Raw genomic sequence first — 23,312 nt, forward strand, 5'->3', positions numbered from 1 at the left:
GGATTGTAAAGATGCATAGATCTTTAATAACAGAATCGACTGTACAAGACAAGAGCACTCTCCTTTCATAGCATTCCTTTTTACTTCATATGCAAGTTATTGGTTATGCTGTAGGATTTAATGGTTACAGCACTGAAAGGCAACTATTTAGGAAAGAAGGAGAAAAAGGAATGTATGTAAGGCAATATTTCTTTAAGGTACAATGAGCATAGTGTTTTAGGAAGACAAGATATATATATATATATATATATATATATATATATATATATGAGATTGAATCACCATGCTGTACACCAGAAATGAACAGAACATTGTAAATTGATTACATTTCAATTTTTTAAAAAAGTAAAAACATAACACTATGGAAAATCATCAGTTCAAAAAGGAAAGCAGCAAGAGAGAAGAAAGGAACAAGGGAATGACAAAATAGCTAAAAAACAATAAAACGACATTAGTAAGTTTTTACTTATTAATAATTACACAAAATGTAAATGGATTGAATTCCTCAATCAAAAGACATAGAGTGGCTAGATAGATTAAAAACAACAAAAACATGGTCCAAATACATGCTGCCTACCAGAAGCTCACTTCAGCTAAAAGGCACACACAGGCCCAAGTGAAGGGATGGAAAAAGATATTCCATGCAAATGGGAACCCAAAGAAAGAAGGGGTAGCTAGACTCAATACCAACAAAATAGACTTTAAGCCAAAAATAGTAATGAGACAAAAAAGGTTATTATATAATAATAAAGGGGTCAATTCATCAAGAATATCTGACAATTATAAATATATATGCACTCTCCATCAGTGCAATGAAATATAGGAAGCAAAACTAACAGCTCTGAAAGGAGAGAAGACAATAAATACAATAATAGTAGAGGAATTCAATACCTCACTTTCAACAATATACAGATCATCCAGAGAGGAAAACAACACGGAGATGTTCGACTTGAACCAAACTTTAGACCAAATGAACCTAACAGACATATATAGAACGTTCCATCCAACAGCAGCAGCACACGTGGACCATTCTTCAGCTTACATTATATAAAAGATCATAAAACAAATCTTGGCAAATTTAAGAAGACTGAAATGAATTGAGAACCCAGAAATAAACCTTTGCACATACAGTCAACTAATACTTGACAAGGGAGCTGAGAATACTAAATGGAGGAAAGGGTAGTGTCTTCAGTATATGCTGTTGGGAAAACTGGATAACCACTGGATAACTGGATAACCAGTAAAACGAAATTGGACTCCTATCTTAGACCACTCACAAAAATTAACTCAAAATGAGTTAAAAACTTAAACATAGAAACAAAACCTGTGGAAAAAAAAACACAAAAAAAAATAGGGGAGAAGCTCCTTGTTACTGGTCTTGGCAACAATTTTTTGGATACAACACTGAAAGCACAAGCAACAAAAGCAAAATTAATAACTATGTCAAACTAAAAAGTTTTGCACAGCCAAGAAACCATCAACAAAATGAAAAGGCAACCACCGGAATGAGAGAAGATATTTGGAAATCATATATCTGATAAGGAATTAACATTCAAAATATACAAAAACTCATATAACTCAATAGCACTAAAATAAACAATCCAATTAAAAATGAGCAGAGGTTCTGAATTGACATTTTTTTCAAAGAAGACACACCAATGGTCAATATGAAAACATGCTCAACATCATTAATCAGGGAAATGCAAATCAAAACTACAAGTGTCACCTCACACTTGTTAGAATGGCTATTGTTAAAAAGACAAGAGGTAAGTGTTGGTGAGGATGTGGAGAAAAGGGAAATCTGTGCACTGTCGATGGGAATGTAAATTAGTACAGTCACTATGGAAAACAGTATGTATGGAGATTCCTCAAAAAATAAAAAATAGAACTATCATATGACCCAGCAATCCCATGTCTGGGTATATATCAAACAGAAATGAAAACAGTATCTCGAAGGCACATGGGCACTCCCATGTCCATTACAGCATTATTCATACTAGCCAAGACATAGAAACAACCTAAGTGTCCATCAAAGGGTGAACTGATAAGGAAGATGTGGTACATACATCCAATGGAATATTATTCAGCCCTGAGAAAGAAGGAAATCCCACCGTCTGGGACAGCATGGATGAAACTTGAAGGCATGGTGCTCATTCAGATAGAGAAAGACAAACACTGTATGATCTCACTTTATGTGGAATCTGAAAAAGCAGAACTCACAGAAACCAAGAGTAGAGTGGTGGCTACCAGGGGCTGGAGACTGGAGGGAACGGGGAGATGTTGGTCAAGGGTAGAGACTTCTAGTTCTGGGGATCTCTTGTACAGCATGACGATTATAATTAGTAATAGTGTATTATATACTTGAAAGTTGCTAAGAGAGTAGATCTTAAGTGTTCTCACCACAAAAAAGATATGGTAATAATTATACGAGGTGATTTAGATATTAGCTAGCTATGGTGGTAATCATGTTGCAATATATAAGTGTATCAAATCAACAGGTTTTACTCCTTAAACTTACACTCCTTATGTGTCAATTATACCTCATTAAAACTGAAAAAAAAAACCAATGTGTCTTTGGGTAGGTCATTTGTCTTATGTGAATCTCAAAATTTACTTTCTGCATCTAGAAAATTTAAAGAGTTATTTTTATCGTTATTATAAACATTCACACACTTGCCAGGCACAGTTCTATTCACTTTATATGTTTTAATCCACTTAATCCTTAAAATGACCCTTTGGAGGCAGATACTATTATTCTTCTCATTTTACAGAAGAACTGAGGCACACACAGAGGTTATATATAAATCATCTTAGCTTGTGAATGGCAGAACTGGGATTGAACTGTGATTGTCTAGAGATAACAATTCCCACTCTGCTCATCTTGTGAAGGCTCCTTCCTTCCTTATTTATCCTTCACTTACTCTTACCCTCATCTCAGAGGACTGCTGTGATGTTAAGTGTGCTATTTTCTGTAAAGCACTCCAACTAGGCATGGTGTGTGGTAGCTGCTCTGGAAAGGTCTGCTTTTATCACTAGGGTTGGTGCTGGGGTGAACCCAGTGCCTGCCCTGAGGCTAACTGAGTCAGGGTGGTCCCTGAGGAGGCCAGTTCTAACCTTGAAAGTACAGCCCAGTCCTTGGGGCAATAAGAAAGGCCGAGACCTAGTCCCAGAGGAGGGCCCAGGAGGAAGTAGTCAGTATGCTGTGGACCTGGAGAGGAACATAAATGAGTCAGCAGAAATCAAAGGAAGGCTTCTCAGAGGAGGCAGGTGACATGTCAGATTAAAACAATACCAGCAAACTCTCACCTGGTGCTTAGTATGCACCAGGCCTCTCGCGGCACTTCTCACTTACTAGTGCATTTACTCCTCCCAGATGGCATCATTACCACCCCCGTTTTACAAGTGAGGAAACTGTGGCACAGAAGGGTTAGGAAACTTGCCTAGGTCACAAAGCCCATCACAGCACAGAGCAGAGAAACCTCATTGGTTCATACATGCACCACCATCCCAATTCTGCCAACTCTGTGTGCTGCTTGTATTAATATTTACTTAATATTTAAATTAACTCAGTTTTTACCTAAATAAGTGTAAAATAAACTTTATCAATCGTTACTGGAAAATCAGTATGGTTAGAAAATAAATATGAAAATAAACTATTCTTACCTCCTCTCTAGATTCAACTACCTGCTAAGGGCTTTGAATTCAAGGCCTATTCTGTTGAAGGGGAGATGAGCAAGTCTTGAGACGAATCAAAGATATACTAACACTAATCTGGGACTTTCTCTTTGGTGTAATCAGAAGGATTTAAAGAGAAGTAAAACTTTGCTCAGCATGTGATAGAAACTGATTTAGGGACCTATTCCTCATCCCCTAAAATCTCACTTGTGGAAACTGTGTCAATGGTTAAGAGCACACACTCAGAAGACAGACTCCCCCACGTCACAGCTTGCTGGCTATCCTGTCCCGGGCACATAATCCCTCTAAACCTCTGTTTCCTCATTGCTAAAACAGTAGCTCTAAGGACCTTGACTATAAATGAAAGAATGAAGGTAAAGCACAAAATCTAATACATAGTAAAGTGAATGCTGAATAAACATAAGCCGTCATCATTACCATTATTTGCACATAAGTCTCTGGACATTTAAAATTGTTTTCAAGTTTTTAGTTAGATAATGATAGTAATCTTTATAGTAAACACATAGCAATTACTATGTTAGGTTCTGCTCTGCGTTTTATATCACACCCGACCAAATTATATAAACATAAACATATTTGCACATGTTAGGAACTATTATTATCCCTAAACTATTACGATAATTTATTCTCATCCCTAGGTCCCCACAGATGAGGTTTTTGCCCCAACGGATGCAAAATCGGCCCACGTACATTCCCAGAGGCCCGCCTTTGCCCCTCTTCTCGGGGCAGATCCCGCTGCACAGGCCACTGCACATCCGGAGCTAACGCGCGGAGCCGCACCTTCTCCCGCCGGCCCGGCCTCGCCCCGCCTCTGACGCAGCGGAGGAGGGGAGGCGCCTCTTCGGCCGGCGCGCTGACGTCACGCGCCCCGCGCCTCCGGCGCCTCTTCGCGCCTGCGCCGCGGGCGGAAGGTCGTCCCTGTGACCGGCTTGGGTTTTGGAGCTGCTGTCGCCATGTTGTCGGTCGCCGCTCGCTCGGGCCCGTTTGCGCCCGTCCTGTCGGCCACGTCCCGCGGGGTGGCGGGCGCCCTGCGGCCCCTGGTGCAGGCCGCGGTGCCCGCCACCCCGGAGTCTCCAGTGCTGGACGCGAAGCGGCCCTTCCTGTGCCGGGAGTCGCTGAGTGGCCAGGCCGCGGGCCGCCCATTGGTCGCCTCTGTGGGCCTCAATGGTGAGCGGGGCTGAGGGGCGCGACCTGGGGCTGAGGGGGTCCCTCTTTTCTTGCTCCTTCCGGCCCTGGGCCCAGGAAGCAGGCCAGGAGGGCGGGGGTCTGCGGGAATGGAGCGGAGCCCTGTTTAGGGATTGGGTTGCCTGCCGGGCTGGGTCGACCTTGGGCAGGCTTTTGTACCTGCCCGGGCCTCGGTGTCCTCACCTGTGCTCGGGCGCCGCCGCATTATGTGATCTCAAGTGGCCGCCAGAGCAGATTTTGTACTTCAACGGCTAAGTTCAAGAACTTTGGGGTCCGATTTCTAGCAAAGTCTTAGAGATTTTGATGCTTACAGGTCGTTTGCCTTTGGGCAAATTTCTAAACGTTTTCCCTCATAGATGAAATGAATTAATGATGATACCAAATTCGTAGGTTATATCGTAAGGTTCAGATGGACAAATTCTACGTTAAACCATTAACACGTTTTGGGGGCACTTTATAAATTCTAAAAAAAAAAATGGAACTGCTTTTAATATTTGTAAAGTTGTCCCCGTCACTACTGCCGATCCTTTAATGTCCTTCACTTTCATCACCCTGAATCCAAAAAAGAAAAAAAGAAACTACAGGCCCCAAGGTCATTTATAGTGTAGAGTAACAGCAGTGTTTTCAGGCATTGGGCCAAAGGGCTTTCACATGGTAATGAATTTCAGCCTCTAAACGAGCAATAGGCCCTAGAGAATGATGATACTTCCATTTTACAGATGATAAAACATAACAAGAGGTGAAGTGACTTGCACAAGGTTACGCATTGTGTATGTGATAGTGCATGGATTTGAAGACTGACAGCCATAAACTCTCTCTCGAGTGTATTTTACACCCTCTGTCAGCAGATCCTAGTATATCTTTGATGCTTTGTTTCCTTTCTTTTTATGCTCTGTTTGGAGATCCTGAATTGGCAACCTGTGGGCCAAGTGCCTGTAGTCTGCCTAACTTGCATAGTTTTAAAAAACGAGGGGTTTCTGGTGTCTCTTGGAATGTTTATAGTTGGCAACACTGGGCTTTAGTATCCACCTGAGAGAAGTCTAGTGTGCTGTGCATTGGCTGCCCCACTTAGTTGGAGCAAGTGCTTTTCCAGTTCATCACAGTCTTCATCAGGCCTACTTGATTCATTGTTGCCTCCTGCTTGGCCTTACTGACAGTTGAATTGGTAACCTTTGCCTTCCCTGCTGACCACGTTGCCCCTAGCCTACCCTTTTTATTTTGCCTTCATTCCCCCTATTCTCTACTTTTTAAATGATCCTCCCACTCAGTTTTCCACATTTACAAGTCTTAACCTATCCTTTCAATCTCAATTCACGATCAGGTCAATAAAATTTTGTATTTGCTGATTCCTTTATGTTTTATAGCACATAACACTTAACACTCTATTGCATTTACTGGTGATTCCTCTGACCTTGAGTTCCAAGGTGTAGAAAATATCTCCTTTACTTTTCTATCTCGCACAACCTCAGATTTTGCTTATAGTTGGTGCAAAATAATTGTGAATGAGTAAAGTGGCAATTTTTTAATGGGGCACCTGTGGGTTTTGGAGAAACTGCTCAAGCCAATTCTTTGGACCTGGAGGTGAAAAACAAAAGGGAGGAGAACATTTAGATAACAAAGGTGAAAAGTATCTTGGAATTTGTCAGACTCTACCAAGTTTCTTCTAAAAGTCAGAGGCTTACTTGAACTTTTCCAAGAACTGGTAAATAATTTAGAAACATAAAGGAAACCTCTTTTCTGTCACCATGCCTTCAGCTTGTTGCTTAAATTCATTAAAATCTCCTGTATCGATGGTTTTTGGAAAGGTGGTTAGTAGTGGGTGTGGGAAGGGGCAGTTGGATCAGGAAAAGATCCCTGAATTGTGACACATTAGAGCTCACCTTAAACAAAACAAAACGAAATGAAAAATCCTGTTTTGTTATAATGTGTTAAAGTTTCTGTTTCTAAATGATATTTCTATAAGTACCTGATTTTGCTTTGGACCTAAATCTTTGCTACTGAAAGTCACACCTGATACAGTTCATGTAAATTATTTAAAGAATGATTTTTGCAATATGGCACTTTAATTTCCCAGTGTTCTTGATGGTGTAGCTCAATATAAAGTGTAACCTGCTAGATAGAATGGGAGTAGACAACTGGATTTCTTTTGCCAGTGCATCTCTGGTGATAATGTCAAATACATTCTGTTTAGTGTTCCTGTACATTTCCTTGTGTACTGTAATATGGTTAAGGGTTGTAGATAACGGTTTTTAATGTAGAATTTCCTTCATCTTGTAGGTATGATACATCTTTCCTGTATAATCCCAGACAGTGCTAAGGGAAAGTAATTCATATTTGATCCCAAATCCCCATCTACCCTGATAGATTAGCATTGAGTAGAAGTAGAGTAGTGTGTGATAATAATGTCACTTTGCCATAGTTGTGAATCTCAGATGGTCACTATCTGTGTCCTGGTCCCCTCCAAAAAATGTTGGTTAGTCAGAAAACTGTAGAGCAATTTTGATAGTTTTACCATTGTTTATGAATACTTATGGCTTCCATCAAGTTACTAACCTTGAGAACCATGTGAAATGTATTCCTTCCTGTAATGTTTGCCTGTATGTTAGGATGAGACAGCCAATAGGTCAAGTAGAATTACAACTTATATGAAAATATATTTTATAAGTACATTTTTCTTTTGAAAACTACATTTTCTGAATGTGGGGTATTTTTAATGTCCACTTTTCTTAAAAGGAAACCTTTGGCAGATTTCCTAAAATGAATATACAGTGTACAGAGATTTGTTTCCTGAAACATACATAAATGTGATACCAATAGCATAATTTTTTGTCAGGCATTTAAAAATGGTTATGAGATAGAAGAACATACCTTTTGTTTAAAATAACTGCTTATATCCAGAATACTGTATAAACAGTAGTTATTTGCTTATTAAATATTCATTTGACATAAATGAATCTGGCGTATTTATGGCCTGCTGTAGTACCATCCCAGTTGAGAGATCCATGGCAGTAAAAAAAGAAAGATAATGCCTCAACTCTTAGAGATGCTGTTGCCCTTCACTGAACAATTTGCTTTTTCCCCATACTATATTGAAATAATTGGGTTTTGTGGAGATTTACTTGATTTTGATAGCTATGTATTCTGGTAAGTGTGTCCTTTTCTGCCCATTAGTGGTTTTACTTGAATTTATACCCCAAAGTCCAAATCTCTTAAGTTTTCTACAACTATGTTATCCTGTTTACAGAATGTTTTGTAATTTGTGTTTTATGAATTTTTAGTAGTTCTTTCAGAGAGCAGGTAGATGGAAATAAAGTTAGATATTTGGTTTAGTTAGATGGTCACACATCAGTTGAACAGGTGGACTAGATGAGGTTTAGGGTCTCTTCTAATCCACAGAATATGGGAGATACTTGGCATAATTGCACAGGTTGTCTTAGGTTGAGTTTGGGGGGACTTAAAATATTGCTGTTTACAGTGCTATTTAACTTTTTAAACTTGATGCACTGAACTGTGATGAGTCCTGAATCAGCAGTGTTCAATCAGGAGGAATTCAGTTTGTACATATTATCTTATGATTTCATACCATTATGATAGGTAGTGGTTGACTTGATTTTGCTGGCGCTGCCAACTTGACCATTTCTGAGACCAGTGAGTTCCATATTTCACGTTTTTATAATTTGATTTCTGCTTGTGAATTCATCAAGTCCTATTTCTGGATGTATGCCCCTTTCAGGGTACTCATCTAATTGTGTGTTTTAACCTTCTGTTTATCTTGCAGTCCCTGCTTCTGTTCGTTTTTCCCATACGGACATCAGAGTGCCTGACTTCTCTGACTACCGTCGTGCTGAAGTGTTAGATAGTACGAAGTCTTCTAAAGAGAGCAGTGAGGCTAGAAAAGGTTTCTCCTATTTGATAACTGCAACTACTACTGTGGGTGTTGCATACGCTGCCAAGAATGTCGTCTCCCAGTTCGTTTCCAGCATGAGTGCTTCTGCTGATGTATTGGCCATGTCGAAAATCGAAATCAAGTTATCCGATATTCCAGAGGGCAAGAACATGGCTTTCAAATGGAGAGGCAAACCCCTGTTTGTGCGCCATAGAACCAAGAAGGAAATTGACCAGGAAGCCGCAGTTGAAGTGTCCCAGTTGAGGGACCCACAGCATGATTTAGAACGAGTGAAGAAACCTGAATGGGTTATCTTGATAGGTGTTTGCACTCATCTTGGTTGTGTACCCATTGCAAATGCAGGAGATTTTGGTGGTTATTACTGCCCTTGCCATGGGTCACACTATGATGCATCTGGCAGGATCAGGAAGGGGCCTGCACCTCTCAACCTTGAAGTTCCCACATATGAGTTCACCAGTGATGATATGGTGATTGTTGGTTAGAGACCTGGACTCGAGTCATTGGCTTCTTTTCAGTCTTCATGTCACCTCAGAAGAGTTATTTGAGAACAAGCCTTCTGTACTTGTAGTTGATTTGAAATATTTAAGAATTGCCAATAATGTATTTGCAAACATGTGAAGTAAATTGAGTTTAATGTTCAATACTTTAAAGCATTCACCTAATAAAGCCACTGTTGAACATTGTTATGCTCAGTCAGAGACTTTAAAGGTGCAATGTCTTTGATAGTTAATTCTGATTAAAATTACAGACTGGTGTACAAGATATTTGTGAAATCTGTAATTGACTTTCTCATTTATTTCCCTTTATGTCAGGAACGCAGATTCTAGAGAGCTCATGTTTAAGATGAGGTAGAATTAGCTAGTCATCTTCAGGACCTGGGAGACATTTTTGGCATTGGTAGAAACAGTAGTATCCAAGTTTCCTTTCTGTTCTTTTGCATACCTGGCTGTGTGGAGGGACACCCCCACCCCCCACACCCCACGCCAACTGTATGATGATGTTGGAATGATCTATGGGAAAGAGTCCTGAATGAGGTGTTAGCTGCTCTGAGAGTTCGTTCTCAGCTGTAGCTGATTTCCTGCCTGTATGGCAAGCCAGGAAATTTTACTAGTCAATGGAAATAAGCTAATAATTAGAATTCTTTAGTTTTAAGAGGCATTTGGTGTGGGATATTTCCCGAGGGAGGCTTTCCAAGATGGAAGTGCCTCTCTTGTTATTTCCTTCATCTGGTGTGGGTATTCGTGCCCCCCCAAAGCTCCTGCATCCACTCTGTCAAGAGGCAGAGGATAGTGCACCTGAGACTTAATACTGTTTTCCTGTGAAAATGATCCTGCTGGTTTTGTTTCTTTGATGATTACATTTGAGGTGTTTCTTCCACTTAGACTTGTAGTCACCACTTCTCACTGTGAAGTGAGAGTGGGTTTAGAGAGACATACCAGAATTAACACCTTTCTGCCTCTTGCTTCTAGTTACACAGGTGAAATAAGGTGATATTCTTCCTGGGACCTAGGAGTGGGCTCTGTGCTTTGTTGAGAATCAAAGCTACCTTAATTGGTTTGTCTTGCCCTAAATGCTGTTTTAGGGGTGAGTTAATAATGTACTCCACTGTGTCCTCCTTGTGAGATCACACATGCATTTGTAAAATAGTAAACAAAGACTAAATGATTAGGTCTGCCAAAGAGAACTGACCTTCCAGTCTTCCATTCTTGAAATCAGTAGCTAAGTATATCAAAAAAGAAAATACCAAAGTTTCTAGGCTTTTGATACTAGTCTTTGGTTCGTTTTTACTATTCTAGGAAGAAAGTTAGCAGGTATGATAAATGGGACACCTAACAATAGTATTTTGTTCTGTCTCCATAAAATGACATTTAGGTTCAAATATTTAGGTAGAAATCTGAGACCAAACATGCCAAACATGGCTAATTTACTACTTTTTGATCTGTGCTCCACTTTAAATGGAGGACTTTCTGATCTTTTGAGCATGTATAGATTACCAAGGAAAAGTTAGTGTTGTTTAATTTAAAAGTAGGGAAATTGTTTCATTGTGTATGAGCAATATATGTATGTAGTATTTGGTATTAATATTTAGAGCATCTTACGTGAAGTATTCCCCCCGTGATTATATCATGAAGCCTAGAGAAGTTGGACATTTTGCTTGTTTATCATTGTGGTGAAGATTCTGTTTTTCTAGTACTCATGAAAATCATCTTACACTTTAAAATCATCTTAACACTTTTTTCTCTACTCATGCTACTTGTTAATGGTGCCAGTTGCCCACAACTTGAATAGCTATTAAGTAGCTGACATTTTGAGGTTGAATTCTAAGTTGCTACTTTCTTTTAAAAATGGCACCAGGAGCTATTCATAACTTCTTCAGGATACACTAATATAAGGAACTTTGCTGGTATATATTTTACATTTGTAAAATTATTACCTAGTGGTGTGATAAAAATGCAACTTTTTGAAGGTGAATTAAACCTGGAGTGGAGACTTTGAAGCGTTATTGCATGAATTCTGAGAACCCAGCAAGTTTGGGTCTCTTGTCATCCTACATCAAAAAGTAGTTTTGTTCTTTTGTACATAATTGAAGCTGCTGAGCTTCCAATATATGCACAGTTGCTAGCTGCTTGAGTTTGGCAGCTGTGGGTTGCATGTGGAGGTGTGTAATGAAAGTACTAGATTAGAATTTAGGGTTTTCTGGCTCTGCCATTGCCTAACCGTGGAACCCTGGGCCTGGCACTTAATCTCAAGACAGTTGTTTTACCATCTGTAAAACTAGGGTGGTTGGGCTAGATTTCTAAGAGTCCTTCCTACTAAGATTTTACTGAGGGGATTGAGCCTCTCAGTCCCACTCCATTAATAATAGGAACTGGTTTTCTTAGTTTAGTATTTGTTGTGTTTGCGGTACTTGGTTTTACAATAAAGAGATCCAAACTCAGGTAGCATTGTTCTGATCTACGGAGCCAACCTTTCATAGTAGTGCTCAACCGGGGGCAGCACTGCGAGTCTGTGGGGTGTTTGTGGCTGTTTGTCACAATGATTGGAGGGTGCTACTGGTACTGGGGACTGGTGGCAGGGTGAGGGAGCAGGATGCAATATGTTCAGTTGAGGGAGACAGGTCTACACACTAAAAATTGTGCTGCCGAAAATGTCAACAGCACCACTTCCCTGTAGAGAAATACCGTTTTCCTCCCACCTTGAAGTGATACCTCAAAATAGTTTTATGATTTCGTATTTGAAATGTCAAAGCACTCACTACTGCATTAGAGGCTACGTGGTAGTGGAGGATAAAAATAGGAAGCTTGCTGGTCCCCAGATGTGTCGCAGGCGCTCTGTGCTGGAATTGCTGTGTTTGGTGGACTGCCTATGTCTTTCATGGTATTTTGACTGATGATGTTTAACTCAAATCCCAGTATCCCATTTAGTTTTTAAAAGAAGGCTTTGTTCCACAAAGTGACTGGATAAGCAAAATTACTTGATACTGCTTTGCTAGATGGATGGTAGAGCAGACCGGTGTTAGCGTTTTCATTATTTTGCTGAAACAAAATCCTAAGTATTATGGAGAAATGAATTCAGACAAATAATAGAAACCTGACCAGTTGGCACCCTGACATCAGATCATTAAATGTGCTGCTTTTTACTGGGAATGAAGATTGGGACAGTCTTAAGGATCCATGCCTCATTATGCTTCATAAGAGTGGTTTTAGAAAATAGCCTTTTAAAGAAATTTTCTTTGTTAGAGATAACACCAAATTTATCATGGTCTTTCTGAGCATACCTTTGGAAAATCTGTCTCTGACTTAGTTGGAGTGTGTTGAGAGCATTTGTCCTATGGCTTGGGATCAGAATGTACCCAAATTTTTCTAAACAATGGAAACATACTGTTACCTGAATGTCAGAAGTAATTCTTCGTTTCCACAGTGCTGAAACTGTCATTTTCTGTTTTCATGTCATTTAAATATCACTGCATTTTGTACATTAACCCAAAATAAATGTCCATATTTTTCAGAATGATATCCTTGGCCCACTGTTCTAACCCGCTTTCATCACTTTGCTATAACTCCCCCGGATCACTTCCCTAAACTTCATACTCTCGCTCAACTGTGTACTTAGCATCTGTGCACTTAGCATCTGTGTATGGATATTGCATTAACACCTTAAACTCAAAATGCCCACAAGGAAAGGAAGTCCTCTCTTTCCCCAAAGCCATCTTCATTGCAGTTGGCAAGCTAAAACTCTTTAGTCTTCTGCCCCCTTTCCCATTACCGCCTCTCCCTGGGCCCATATCAATCCCCAAACCTGCTAATTGTGTCTCCTTAATAAAACGGGTCATTACTGTCTCTGCGACCTGTAGCTGTCTGATAATGGCAAACTTTCTGAGCACTGGCTCCTAACCACTAGGCTAAGTATAAATATGTGATCTGATTTAAAACTCAAAAAATCCTGTTAGATAATGTTACTATTCCTAGTTTGTAGAAAAATTGAGATAGCTGGTAGCTTGGTGGAGCCAAAACTGTTTTAAACCAGGGAGTCTTGAGTTCAGAACCTGTATTCCTGATAACTATGTGTGTGTGTGTGTGTGTGTGTGTATATATATATATAAAATTTTAAAAAGCCTCAATTAAAGCACTATACCAGTGCCTTGTCAATTGCCTGGTTTAGTGCAGGAAGATACCATACTGGTCTTTCTTCTTTCTGCCAATCCTGTCCCTTAAAACCAATCCTCCATATAGTTGCCCTAAGAGTATGGGCTTGGTTCCTGGGTTCCAATCTCGGCTCTGCTATTTCCTAGACATGTGATCTCATGTAGATTATTTACACTTTCTGTGCTTCTCCTCATCTGAAAAATAATTCCCCCATGGGGTTTCTTTAGGAATGAATACATTCTGTAGGTCAAGAGATGCCTTTAAAACTCCTTAGCATGGAACTTCTACAAGGTCCTACTTAACCTGCATCCCATCAGTAAACCCTTTGCTCTAGTGACACAACTTGCTTGTTACCTATATTCTCTTTTCTCTTAATCTCTTCCTACACTGTCCCCCTTGGCTTCATTCCCCTTTTCCCCCTTTTATTAGCTAGGCTGTCCTCTTTGAGATCTAGTGTGCTACCCTGCACCTAAATCACTTTGACTTTTTCAGCAAGTTTGCCCAAAATAACCAGGGCATATCCATTTAGATATTTATATTTTCCTCTATTATACAGTTCATTCTCTTAGTCTGTGTCCCCATCACTAGACTGAGGGGGCTGGGGCCATGGCAAGTACTTAGCTATGGAGTTGAATTCTGAATAGGAGAAAAAAATACGAATTTCTGAGTGACATTATTTGAAAGGAAAAATTTCCAGGGGGTACTTTGTAAATATCAGCTCTAACGTTTTAAAAAATAGAACAATCATGTAATGTCTGTATTTTATCTTTCTAGGACTTTAGGTCAGAGGAGGAATGAACTATTATTGTAGTACAGGATATTTTGGATTTAAATTTAGACTTTATTCCCAGAAGAAAAATTGAAAAGAATAAATAATGAATCCAAGATCTTAGAGAAAACCTGGTATTATTGTACTTTATTTCCATTTACTTTATAATGAACATTCTTCTGGCCATGTAAGATTTCAGTGTCAAAAAGACTGTCCTTTAGTATTTTATTTTCAGCACTTTTAAGTACAATTGGCATCACTTCATTACTTTTACCATTTCATCTCTTATATACTTTCCATCCTGGGATTTAGGAAGGGAACATTTTGCCTACAGGGGAAAAATATTAAGCAGGTGAATTGATCGATTCTTCGAAGCAGGAAGAATTGCGGATTATTTTCTCTTTTTTAATAGTCAGAGCTACTTATTGGGGTTAAAAATGTCCTAAGCATAGTACTGCCGGGAATGCATACTTAGAGGAGACTTAAGTACAGCAGAAAAGAAAGACTATTCAAGTACTTGCTTATGTGAATGCTTATAAAAATTTTATTATAGATTGGAAGTCTCTGGTTGGAGTACAGAATTAAAATTAATTTTGTGAAGGGCTTCAACATTTCTGTAATAATTCCTCCATAATGATCAACACAAGACTGGTGTATCAGTGAACTGAGAATCCCAAATTCAATAAACTACACTTGATATTTTTGCACCTATTGTCCTAAACTTGGGCCAATTGCAGTGCAAAAGCTCACAGTCATCTGACTTTTGAAATCCTTATCTGAATAGAATATTTGCGAAGGTAAGAAGTGAAAGTTTTTAAGTGATAGGTTTTTCATACATTTTTAACAGGGCAAACAAAACCTTGACTCCTTAATGAAGGATGGTGAGGGGGAAGTTAATGCATTTCACGTAATTGTCCAGTCTAGGATGTGTCTGAAGTCTGCTATTTTCTTTTTCTGTGCGTGGCTAAAATTTCAACTCATGCCTCTTCCTGTATCTGAGGGAATACTTACCTTCTTGGTTCTCCCCACAAGTCATAGTCCCTCGTGGCCCCTGTTTGGCCTTTAGGAGGGACAGTGCATTCTGAAGACCCCAGCTGATCTCAGTAGATGAAAATCAGGTAAGGGTCCATATTCCCCTTAGTCAAGGATTATCTATTAGACCCTTTTAAATATAAGTCTCAAATGAGATAAAAGGTGTGAAAGGCATATAAATGTAAAGCATATACAAATACTCAAAGCATTATTCAGTGAGGTATACCAGTGAGGCCATAGGTGACATTTAGAATATAGGTATGTAGAAAGATAATTTAGCTGGAAGTATGCCCCTATTCAGATTGTGTTTCATCAGTTGAAGAATGGTATTAACCTGGAAGTTCAGATTTGCATGTGTACATGGTTTTGATACTAACAGAGAGCAAAGTGAACTTATCCACAGTAATGGTTCACATTGTAGGGGTTTTCTTTCATTTAACATTGAAGGATTATTACTAATTAAATCCAAAAGCTGGTTATTTGAAAAGACCAAGAAACTAGATAAAGCTTTTGTTAAGTTTGATAAAGGAAAAAAATGAGACAGCAAAAATGTAAGATGAGGAAAGAGCTGGCCATCATCACTTGATGGAAGAGATTAGTAATAAAAGTTTTAAAGCTTTGGGGATACAGAAGATTTACTAACAAAATATAAAATGTCAAAATTTACCCAAAAGTAGAAACCTTGAATATATCAACTAGCAAAGATCAAAGTAAGTATAAAAAGTTACCATGACTGGTTAGCTTCATATGAGTTCTATATGATACTTAAAAGATAATTCTAATGCTGTTTCACTATTCTAGACCAGAGCTTCTCCAGTCTTACTGTGCACACAGTTCACCTGAAGATCTTGTCCATTATGCATATTCTGATTCTGTAGGTCTTGGTTAGGGCCCAAGATTCTTCATTTCTAACAAGTTCCAGGAAACGAGCTTGACAACTGGGTGATGTCCGTGCTGTTAGTCCACGAAGCATACTGGGGGTTAGCAAAGTTCTATACTATGGTGGTGTGGGGTGAGGTGGGAGATGAAGGCCCTGCAATTCATTTTATGAATTCAGCATAAATTTAATATTAAAACCTGATATGAAATATACAAAAACAAAAGAATGTATCTGTCTCATTTACTGAATACATGAAAATTTCTAAAGAAAATACCAGAAACAGAAATCTAGGCTCTCCGCTCCTCCCCTTGGACAGACGTCACATCATCCCTGAGACATGAGGGTGAAGGTTGGAGTGAATAGATTTGGTTGTGTTGGACAACTGGTCACCAGGGGTGCTTTTAACTCTGTCAGAGTGGATATAGTTGCTGTCAGTGACCCCTTCACTGACATCAACTACATGGTCTACATGTTTCAGTGTAATTTTGCCCATACAAGTTCAATAGTACAGCCAAAGGCTGAGAATGGGAAGCTAGTCATCAATGGAAGGCCCTTCTCCAAGGCTGTAGGCAAGGTCATCCCAGAGCTGAATGGGAAGCTCACTAGCATGGCCCTCCGTGCTTCCTCCCCCAATGTGTTGATCGTGCCATCTAGAAAAAGCTGTTAAACATGGTGTCCCAAGAAGGTGGTAAAGTGGACATCGGAAGGCCCCTTAAAAGGCATCTTGAGCTACACCCATGAGCAGGTTGTCTCCTACAACTTTAACACTGAAACCCGCTTTTCCACCATGAACACTGGGGCTGGCAAATGCCTTCAGTGATGACTTTATCAAGCTCATTTCCTGATATGACAATGTTTTGACTACAGCAATAGGGTGGTGGCCCTTAATGCTCCACATGGCCTCCAAGGAGTAAGAGCCCTGGACTACCAGCCACAGTGAGAGCATAAGAGGAAGAGAGAGGCGCTCAGTTGAGGGGTTCTTACCCCAACTCAATCCCCCGACACACTGAGAATCTCCCGTGCTCAACACAGTTTCCATTCTAAACCCTCTGAAAAGGAGAAGGGGCTTAAAGAGCCCTCCCTTGTCACGTATGATCAATGAAATACACTGTGCCCAGCACCCCCTGCCCTCAAATCAAACAATGTGACAAAAGAACCGTAAGCTTTGTCCATGTTAACGTTTATGCTAGAAGTGTAAGGTGGTTTGGTATCAACACTGTTTATTAAAACAACAAAGAAGAAAAAAACATATAAAGCTATCAATAGATTTGGAAAAGGCATTTCTAATATCAATCTTAGATAAAATAGGGAAGGAGACTCTTGAAATATGAGGAAGGTTATTTAACAGAACTAATAGCAAATATTCTAACTACTCAGCCGTAAAAAACGACAACATAACGCCATTTGCAGCAACATGGATGCTCCTGGAGAATGTCATTCTAAGTGAAGTAAGCCAGGAAGAGAAAAAAAAACCATATGAGATCGCTCATATGTGGAATCTAAAAACAAACGAACAAACAAAGCATAAATACAAAACAGAAATAGACTCACAGACATAGAATACAAACTTGTGGTTGCCAAGGGGGTGGGGGGAGTGGGGGGAAGAGATAGACTGGGATTTCAAAATAGATAAACAAGATTATAGTGTATAGCACAGGGAAATATACACAAGATCTTATGGTAGCTCACAGAGAAAAAATTGTGACAATGAACATATATATGTTCATGTACAACTGAAAAATTGTGCTCTACACTGGAATTTGACACAACATTGTAAAATGATTATAAATCAATAAAAAATGTTAAAATGAGATTTAAAACTAAAAAACAAAATAAAATAAAAAATTTTTAAAAAAGAACTAATAGCAAATATTCTAAATTGTGAAACATTAAGATGACTGAAGATTATGACTTGCTAATGATCCCCACATCACTAGCATTGTTTAACACTGTTTTGGAGGTTCTAGAAAATGTAATAGGACAAGAAAAGGAAATAACCAGTACACTTTCTGGAAAAGAAGAGATAAAACTATATTTTTTCTTGATAATACAACATTTCTGGAAAACCTAGAGACCCTAATTAAAACACCAGAATGAAGAATTTGGTAAAGCACTGAGATGTGAGACAAGCTTATCACTACATCAGAAATAAGCTCCTAAAAATGAAAATGGCGAAAAGCACTACCTTTTTAATATGTAAGCTACTCTTGGGTGAGAAAAGTCTTTTTGTTTAAGTCAGTATTCTCAGTACCTAGAACAGTGCTTGCTATATAGTAGATGTTAAAGAAATACTTGTTAAATGTGTAACTGTGACTAAAAAAACATAAAACATGAATTTATTTCATAAGCAAGGTACAAGACTACAGAAAACATTCTAAATCAAGATCTAAGTAAGTGGGAAGATAGCAGGCTCTTGAATGGGATAACTTAGTTTCATTAAAAGGTAAGTTCTCTCCAAATTAACGTGTAGATTTAATGAACTTCCAATTAGGATCGCTAGAGCATTTTTTCTTTTTTCCCCTTTTTCTGTCTGTTTACTTTGTTTTATTTAGGATAAAATGGTCATACAATTTTTATAGAAGAAGAAATACCCAGGAATAGCCAAGAAAAGTATAAAAAAGAAGAATGAAGATTCACTTCAGATAAGAGAACCTACTATAAAATCATCTTGGTTAAATTAATATGACATTGACATGGGAACAGACAGATCAGTGGGACAAAATAGACCATTAAGAACTAGATCTCAGGGTATATGAGAATTTAATATAAAAAAAAACAGGATTCAATTCGGGGTGAAAGAATAGCTTGTTTAATAAGTGGTGCTGGCAAAACCTACTATCCATCTTGAAGAAAACAGAGTTGGAGCTTAGCTCTTATTATGTATAAAAATATATTTTAGAGAGATCAAAATGTATGTAAAACAAGAAAATTTAAGAAAATCCCAGGACCTGAACTTATGGTTCCTGGCAGGGGGTGGGGGTAGGAAGGGGATGAGGAGGGATAGATTGGGAGATTGTGATTTGCAGAAAGTAGCTACCATATATAAAATAGATAAACAACAAGGTCCTACTGCCTAGCACAGGGAACTATATTCAATGGCTTGTAATGGCCTATAATGAAAAAGAATATGAAAAGAAATGAATATATACATATATATGTGGAAATGAATCACTATGCTGTACACCAGAAACTAACACAACATTGTAAATTGACTATAATATAATTAAAAAAAAAATCTCAGAAACTGTATATAACTTGAGGATGGAAAGGCCTTCCTAATCATGACAGGACACTTAAAACCTATAGCAGAAGAGATAGACCTGTTTGTATACAAAACCAAAATCTTGACTAACAAAAGATATGAGCCAAATCAAATGACAAATAACAGCTTTTTTGAAAATGCTAATGAAAATCAAAGAATTAGTTAATGGCTATAATATAGAGAGACTTTATAAACTGACAAGAAGAGGACAAACCCAAGAAAGGGGGAAAAAATATATAAGCAAATAGAGAAAAAGTAAATCAGAGCGACTAATAGATGAGAAGGTATGAAATCTCGTAGTTGTCAGATTAAGCACAGTGGTAATGCGTTTTACAGCCATCAATGGGCCAAGCTTTAAAGAAAAAGAGTATCTTTTGCTGCTGAATAAGGGTGAGAAAAAGGTACTCTTACACACTGCTGGTAGAAATAGATCTTTTAATATATTTCTCCAGACTGCTTTCCGAAAATGAAAATGCACATACCCACTTGTGTAGCAGTTACTCTTTTGAGACACTCACCGTATAAATAAAACCACAAATGGAAAAATGAAGATATAAGAATATTTGTTTTAGTGACTCTATAGGGGGCCCAAACTAGAAACAAAGTGACAATGACAAAACCAGTAAAATAATGTAGAAAAGTTCCTGTGTGTGATCTTTATGAGTGTGGGAAAAGTGTGGAAGAATAGCAGGTGTTGTTAACATGGATTATCTGGGATTGAGCTGGTTGACTAGAAAAAATGCATGACGTGGGAGCTGAGTTTCAGTTTTATTTGAGGACTTACTGGGGTCTCTAGTATGGGAGACAGCGCTCAGACAGCCCCGAGGCGCTGCTCTGAAGAGGTGGGGCGGGGAGGTCAGTACACATGTGATTTTGGCCAAGGGGTACATGCAAGCAAGTTCACATTTTGGTGGAACGTTACTGCTAGTCACAAGGAACAGATATCTCCGTTAATGATTTTAGTGCTTTCCTAAGTATGGGAGGATAGATGCAAGACTTCAGGTTCATAAAACATTTCTCCTGAAAACATCTAACTCTCTGAGGGCCTGTTCTGCCAGTTTTCCTAGAGCACAGAGTGCCTCACCCTGAACTTTGCCCATTAGCAGTGGCTAATGACTTGATTCTGGTAGAACCAGCTGGCCAGCGACATTCCTAGTTGGCAAAGCGGATGTGGGAAGGGCAGGCTGGGGGCAGGGGTTGTGTAGAAACAAGCTAACAAGGAAGAAGCAAGAAAATGCCACTAACTGCCTGCTGTCTGCCCCTGCCCAGCACAAACTTTAGCCTATTTTGTAAAATTATATACATGTATGTACATTCATACATATATATGAATATGTAAGTGTATATGCATAAATCTGTCCATATATGTGCAGAAAGAGATTGGGGAAAAGTGAGTTATATCCTTATCTATAGACACATAGAGATGTCTATGATGTTTTGCTAAGTGAAAAAGAACGTTGCAAAGTAAAGTGTATAACGTGGTTTTCTTTGGTAAAAACAAACAAAAAACACCCTCTATATGTGTATTGTTGCTTTGGCATGTTTACATGAGCAAAGAGGAGGGTGTGGAAGCACCTGCTGTGCTGGTAGGATGGGTCACAGTAGGGCTGGAGGCAGGGGAATGGTTAGGGTTTTTCTGTTCACTGTTTTTAGTATCATTTCACCTGGTACAATAGGCCTGTTTTGCTTTGTAATTTGAAAACTTGAAGTTACATTGCTTGACTATCTGGGTAGACATTTTTCCTGACATATGACCTCACTTTGAGGATTAATTTGGTCCTTCCTATAAATTAATACTAAACATTGACTAACCTTTGTCAGTCATTTTTGAGGTATATTAGTCATTAAATATACATAAAAGCCCTATAAAGGTACAGCTCTGGATAGATGGATAGAGTAATTTTTGCATTTAGTCATTGTTTTCTAGAAAGATTAAAAACAATACACTTACCACTTATTAACTTGCATCACTTATAAATCCTAAATCACAGATTGTTTTGGTTCATTCAAATATGAAGGGAAGAAAGATGGAGAGTAATTGCAGGAAATTCATTTGCATCTTGTCACATAATTACGTATCATTATCTAGACCAGAGCTGTCTGATAGATCTCGGCAAGGAAGATGTTCTAAAATCTGTGCTGTCTAATATTATAGCCACAAGCTGTATGCAGTTATTGAGCATTGAAATGTGACTAGTGTATCTAGAACTGAATTTTACATTTTGTTTAATTTTAGTTTTAATTTAAATATTACTTAGTTGGAATCTTAAAGTCAATTTCATAGAGAAACAGAATAGAATGGGCTGCGGGCGAGAGGGAAATGGGATAAAAGGTACACGTTATCAGTTATAAGGCTAAATTCTAAGGCTGTATATAGCATGATGACTATAGTTAAGATATTGTATACTTGAAAGTTGCTGAGAGTAGATCTTAAGCGTTCTCACCATGCACACAAAGTTTACTGTGTTAACTATATGAGGTGATGGATGTGTTAATAACCTTGATCTTGATAATCATTTGACAATGTATATGTGTATCAAATCATCATGTTGTGCACTTTATATGCAGTTATATTTGTCAAATATTTCTTAATAAAATTAGAACAAATATTAGGGAAGAATTAAGTTCAAAGGGCTTTATGGGAAGAGTGGACATTTGCCAATAGGTAGGGAAGATGGTCTAAGAGAAGGAGTCAATGTTTCTACTGTAAGGGAAATCACCAGGGGGTTTCCCTGTATTTTTCATGAAGGGATTTGCCTAGGCAATTGGTTCTCAAATTTGTTCATTAGAATCCCCTGGAACTTCAAAAACCACTGACATCTGACCCACTCCCAGAGATTGTGACTTCATTGGTCTCAGGGATTCTTGTGAGCAAAACTCCTTGACATAGGTCTTGGCAATGATATTTTCAATCTGACACCAAAAGCAAAAGCAACAGAAGCAAAAATAAAATAAGTGTGCATTGGGGGGAGGGTACAGCTCAGTGGTAGAGTGCATGCCTACCAAGGACAAGGTCCTCAGTTCAATCCCCAGTGCCTCCTTTAAAATAATAATAATAAATAAATAAACCTAGTTACCTCTCTCCTAAAAAGCAAAACAAAACCAAAAAACTTAAAAAAAATTAAAATAAGTGGGACTACATCATATGAAAAAGCTTCTGCACATCAAAGGAAACCATCAACAAAATGAAAAGGCAACATACTGAACAGGAGAAAATATTTGCAAATCACATATCTGATAAGTGGCTAATATCCAAAATATATAAAGAACACATACAACTCAATAGCAAAAAATGTCTGGTAAAAAAAAATTTGGCAGAAGATCTGAAAGAACATTTTTCCAAAACAGACATACAGATGGCCAACAGGCCCATGAAAAGAGACTCAACATAATTCATCATTCGGGAAATGCAAATTAAAACCACACTGAGGTATCATTTCACACTTGTTAGAATGGCTATTATCAAAAAGACAAGAAATAACATGTGTTGGCAAGATTGTGGAGAAAAGTGAACACTTGTGCTCTGTTGATGGGAATGTAAATTGGTGTAGCCACTATGAAAAACAGTATGGAGTTTCCTCAAAAAATTACAAATAGAACTATCATACGATCCAACGATTTCACTTCTGGGTATACATCTGAAGAAAAAGAAAACACTAACTCCAAGAGCACCTCTATGCTCGTTGCAGCATTATTTACAATAGCCAAGATATGGAGACGACCTAAGAGTCCATTGATGAATGAATAGAAAAAGAAAATGTAAAGAATATATATATATATATATATATATATATATATATATATATATATATATATGATACAGAATAATGAGACATGAGAGGATGGCCATGTCCCAGGTCTCAGATGAGTCCCTGGGATGTACCCGCCAAGTGAGGGTCCTTGGCGTCACACAGGAAAGAATTCAAGAGCGAGGC

At 38.4% G+C, this 23,312-nt stretch overlaps 1 protein-coding gene across 2 annotated transcripts; it reads left to right on the forward strand.

The window, feature by feature from the left end:
* The first annotated feature begins 4,584 nt into the window (after window positions 1–4,584).
* UQCRFS1 (ubiquinol-cytochrome c reductase, Rieske iron-sulfur polypeptide 1) lies at window positions 4,585–9,550 on the forward strand. 2 transcript variants are annotated; one of them, XM_074369881.1, is made up of 3 exons: window positions 4,625–4,697; window positions 4,755–4,863; window positions 8,660–9,550. In XM_074369881.1, the coding sequence occupies exons 1-3, from the start codon at window positions 4,650–4,652 to the stop codon at window positions 9,268–9,270; spliced, it is 768 nt and encodes a 255-aa protein (XP_074225982.1). In that variant the 5' UTR covers window positions 4,625–4,649; the 3' UTR covers window positions 9,271–9,550. The 2 variants fall into 2 exon arrangements, with proteins under 2 accessions (XP_010948316.2, XP_074225982.1); XM_010950014.2 differs by having other exon boundaries at window positions 4,585–4,863.
* Window positions 9,551–23,312: the final 13,762 nt, after the last annotated feature.

This window comes from Camelus bactrianus, chromosome 9 (assembly GCF_048773025.1).
Source record: "Camelus bactrianus isolate YW-2024 breed Bactrian camel chromosome 9, ASM4877302v1, whole genome shotgun sequence".
In the NCBI taxonomy this organism is placed as follows: domain Eukaryota; kingdom Metazoa; phylum Chordata; class Mammalia; order Artiodactyla; family Camelidae; genus Camelus; species Camelus bactrianus.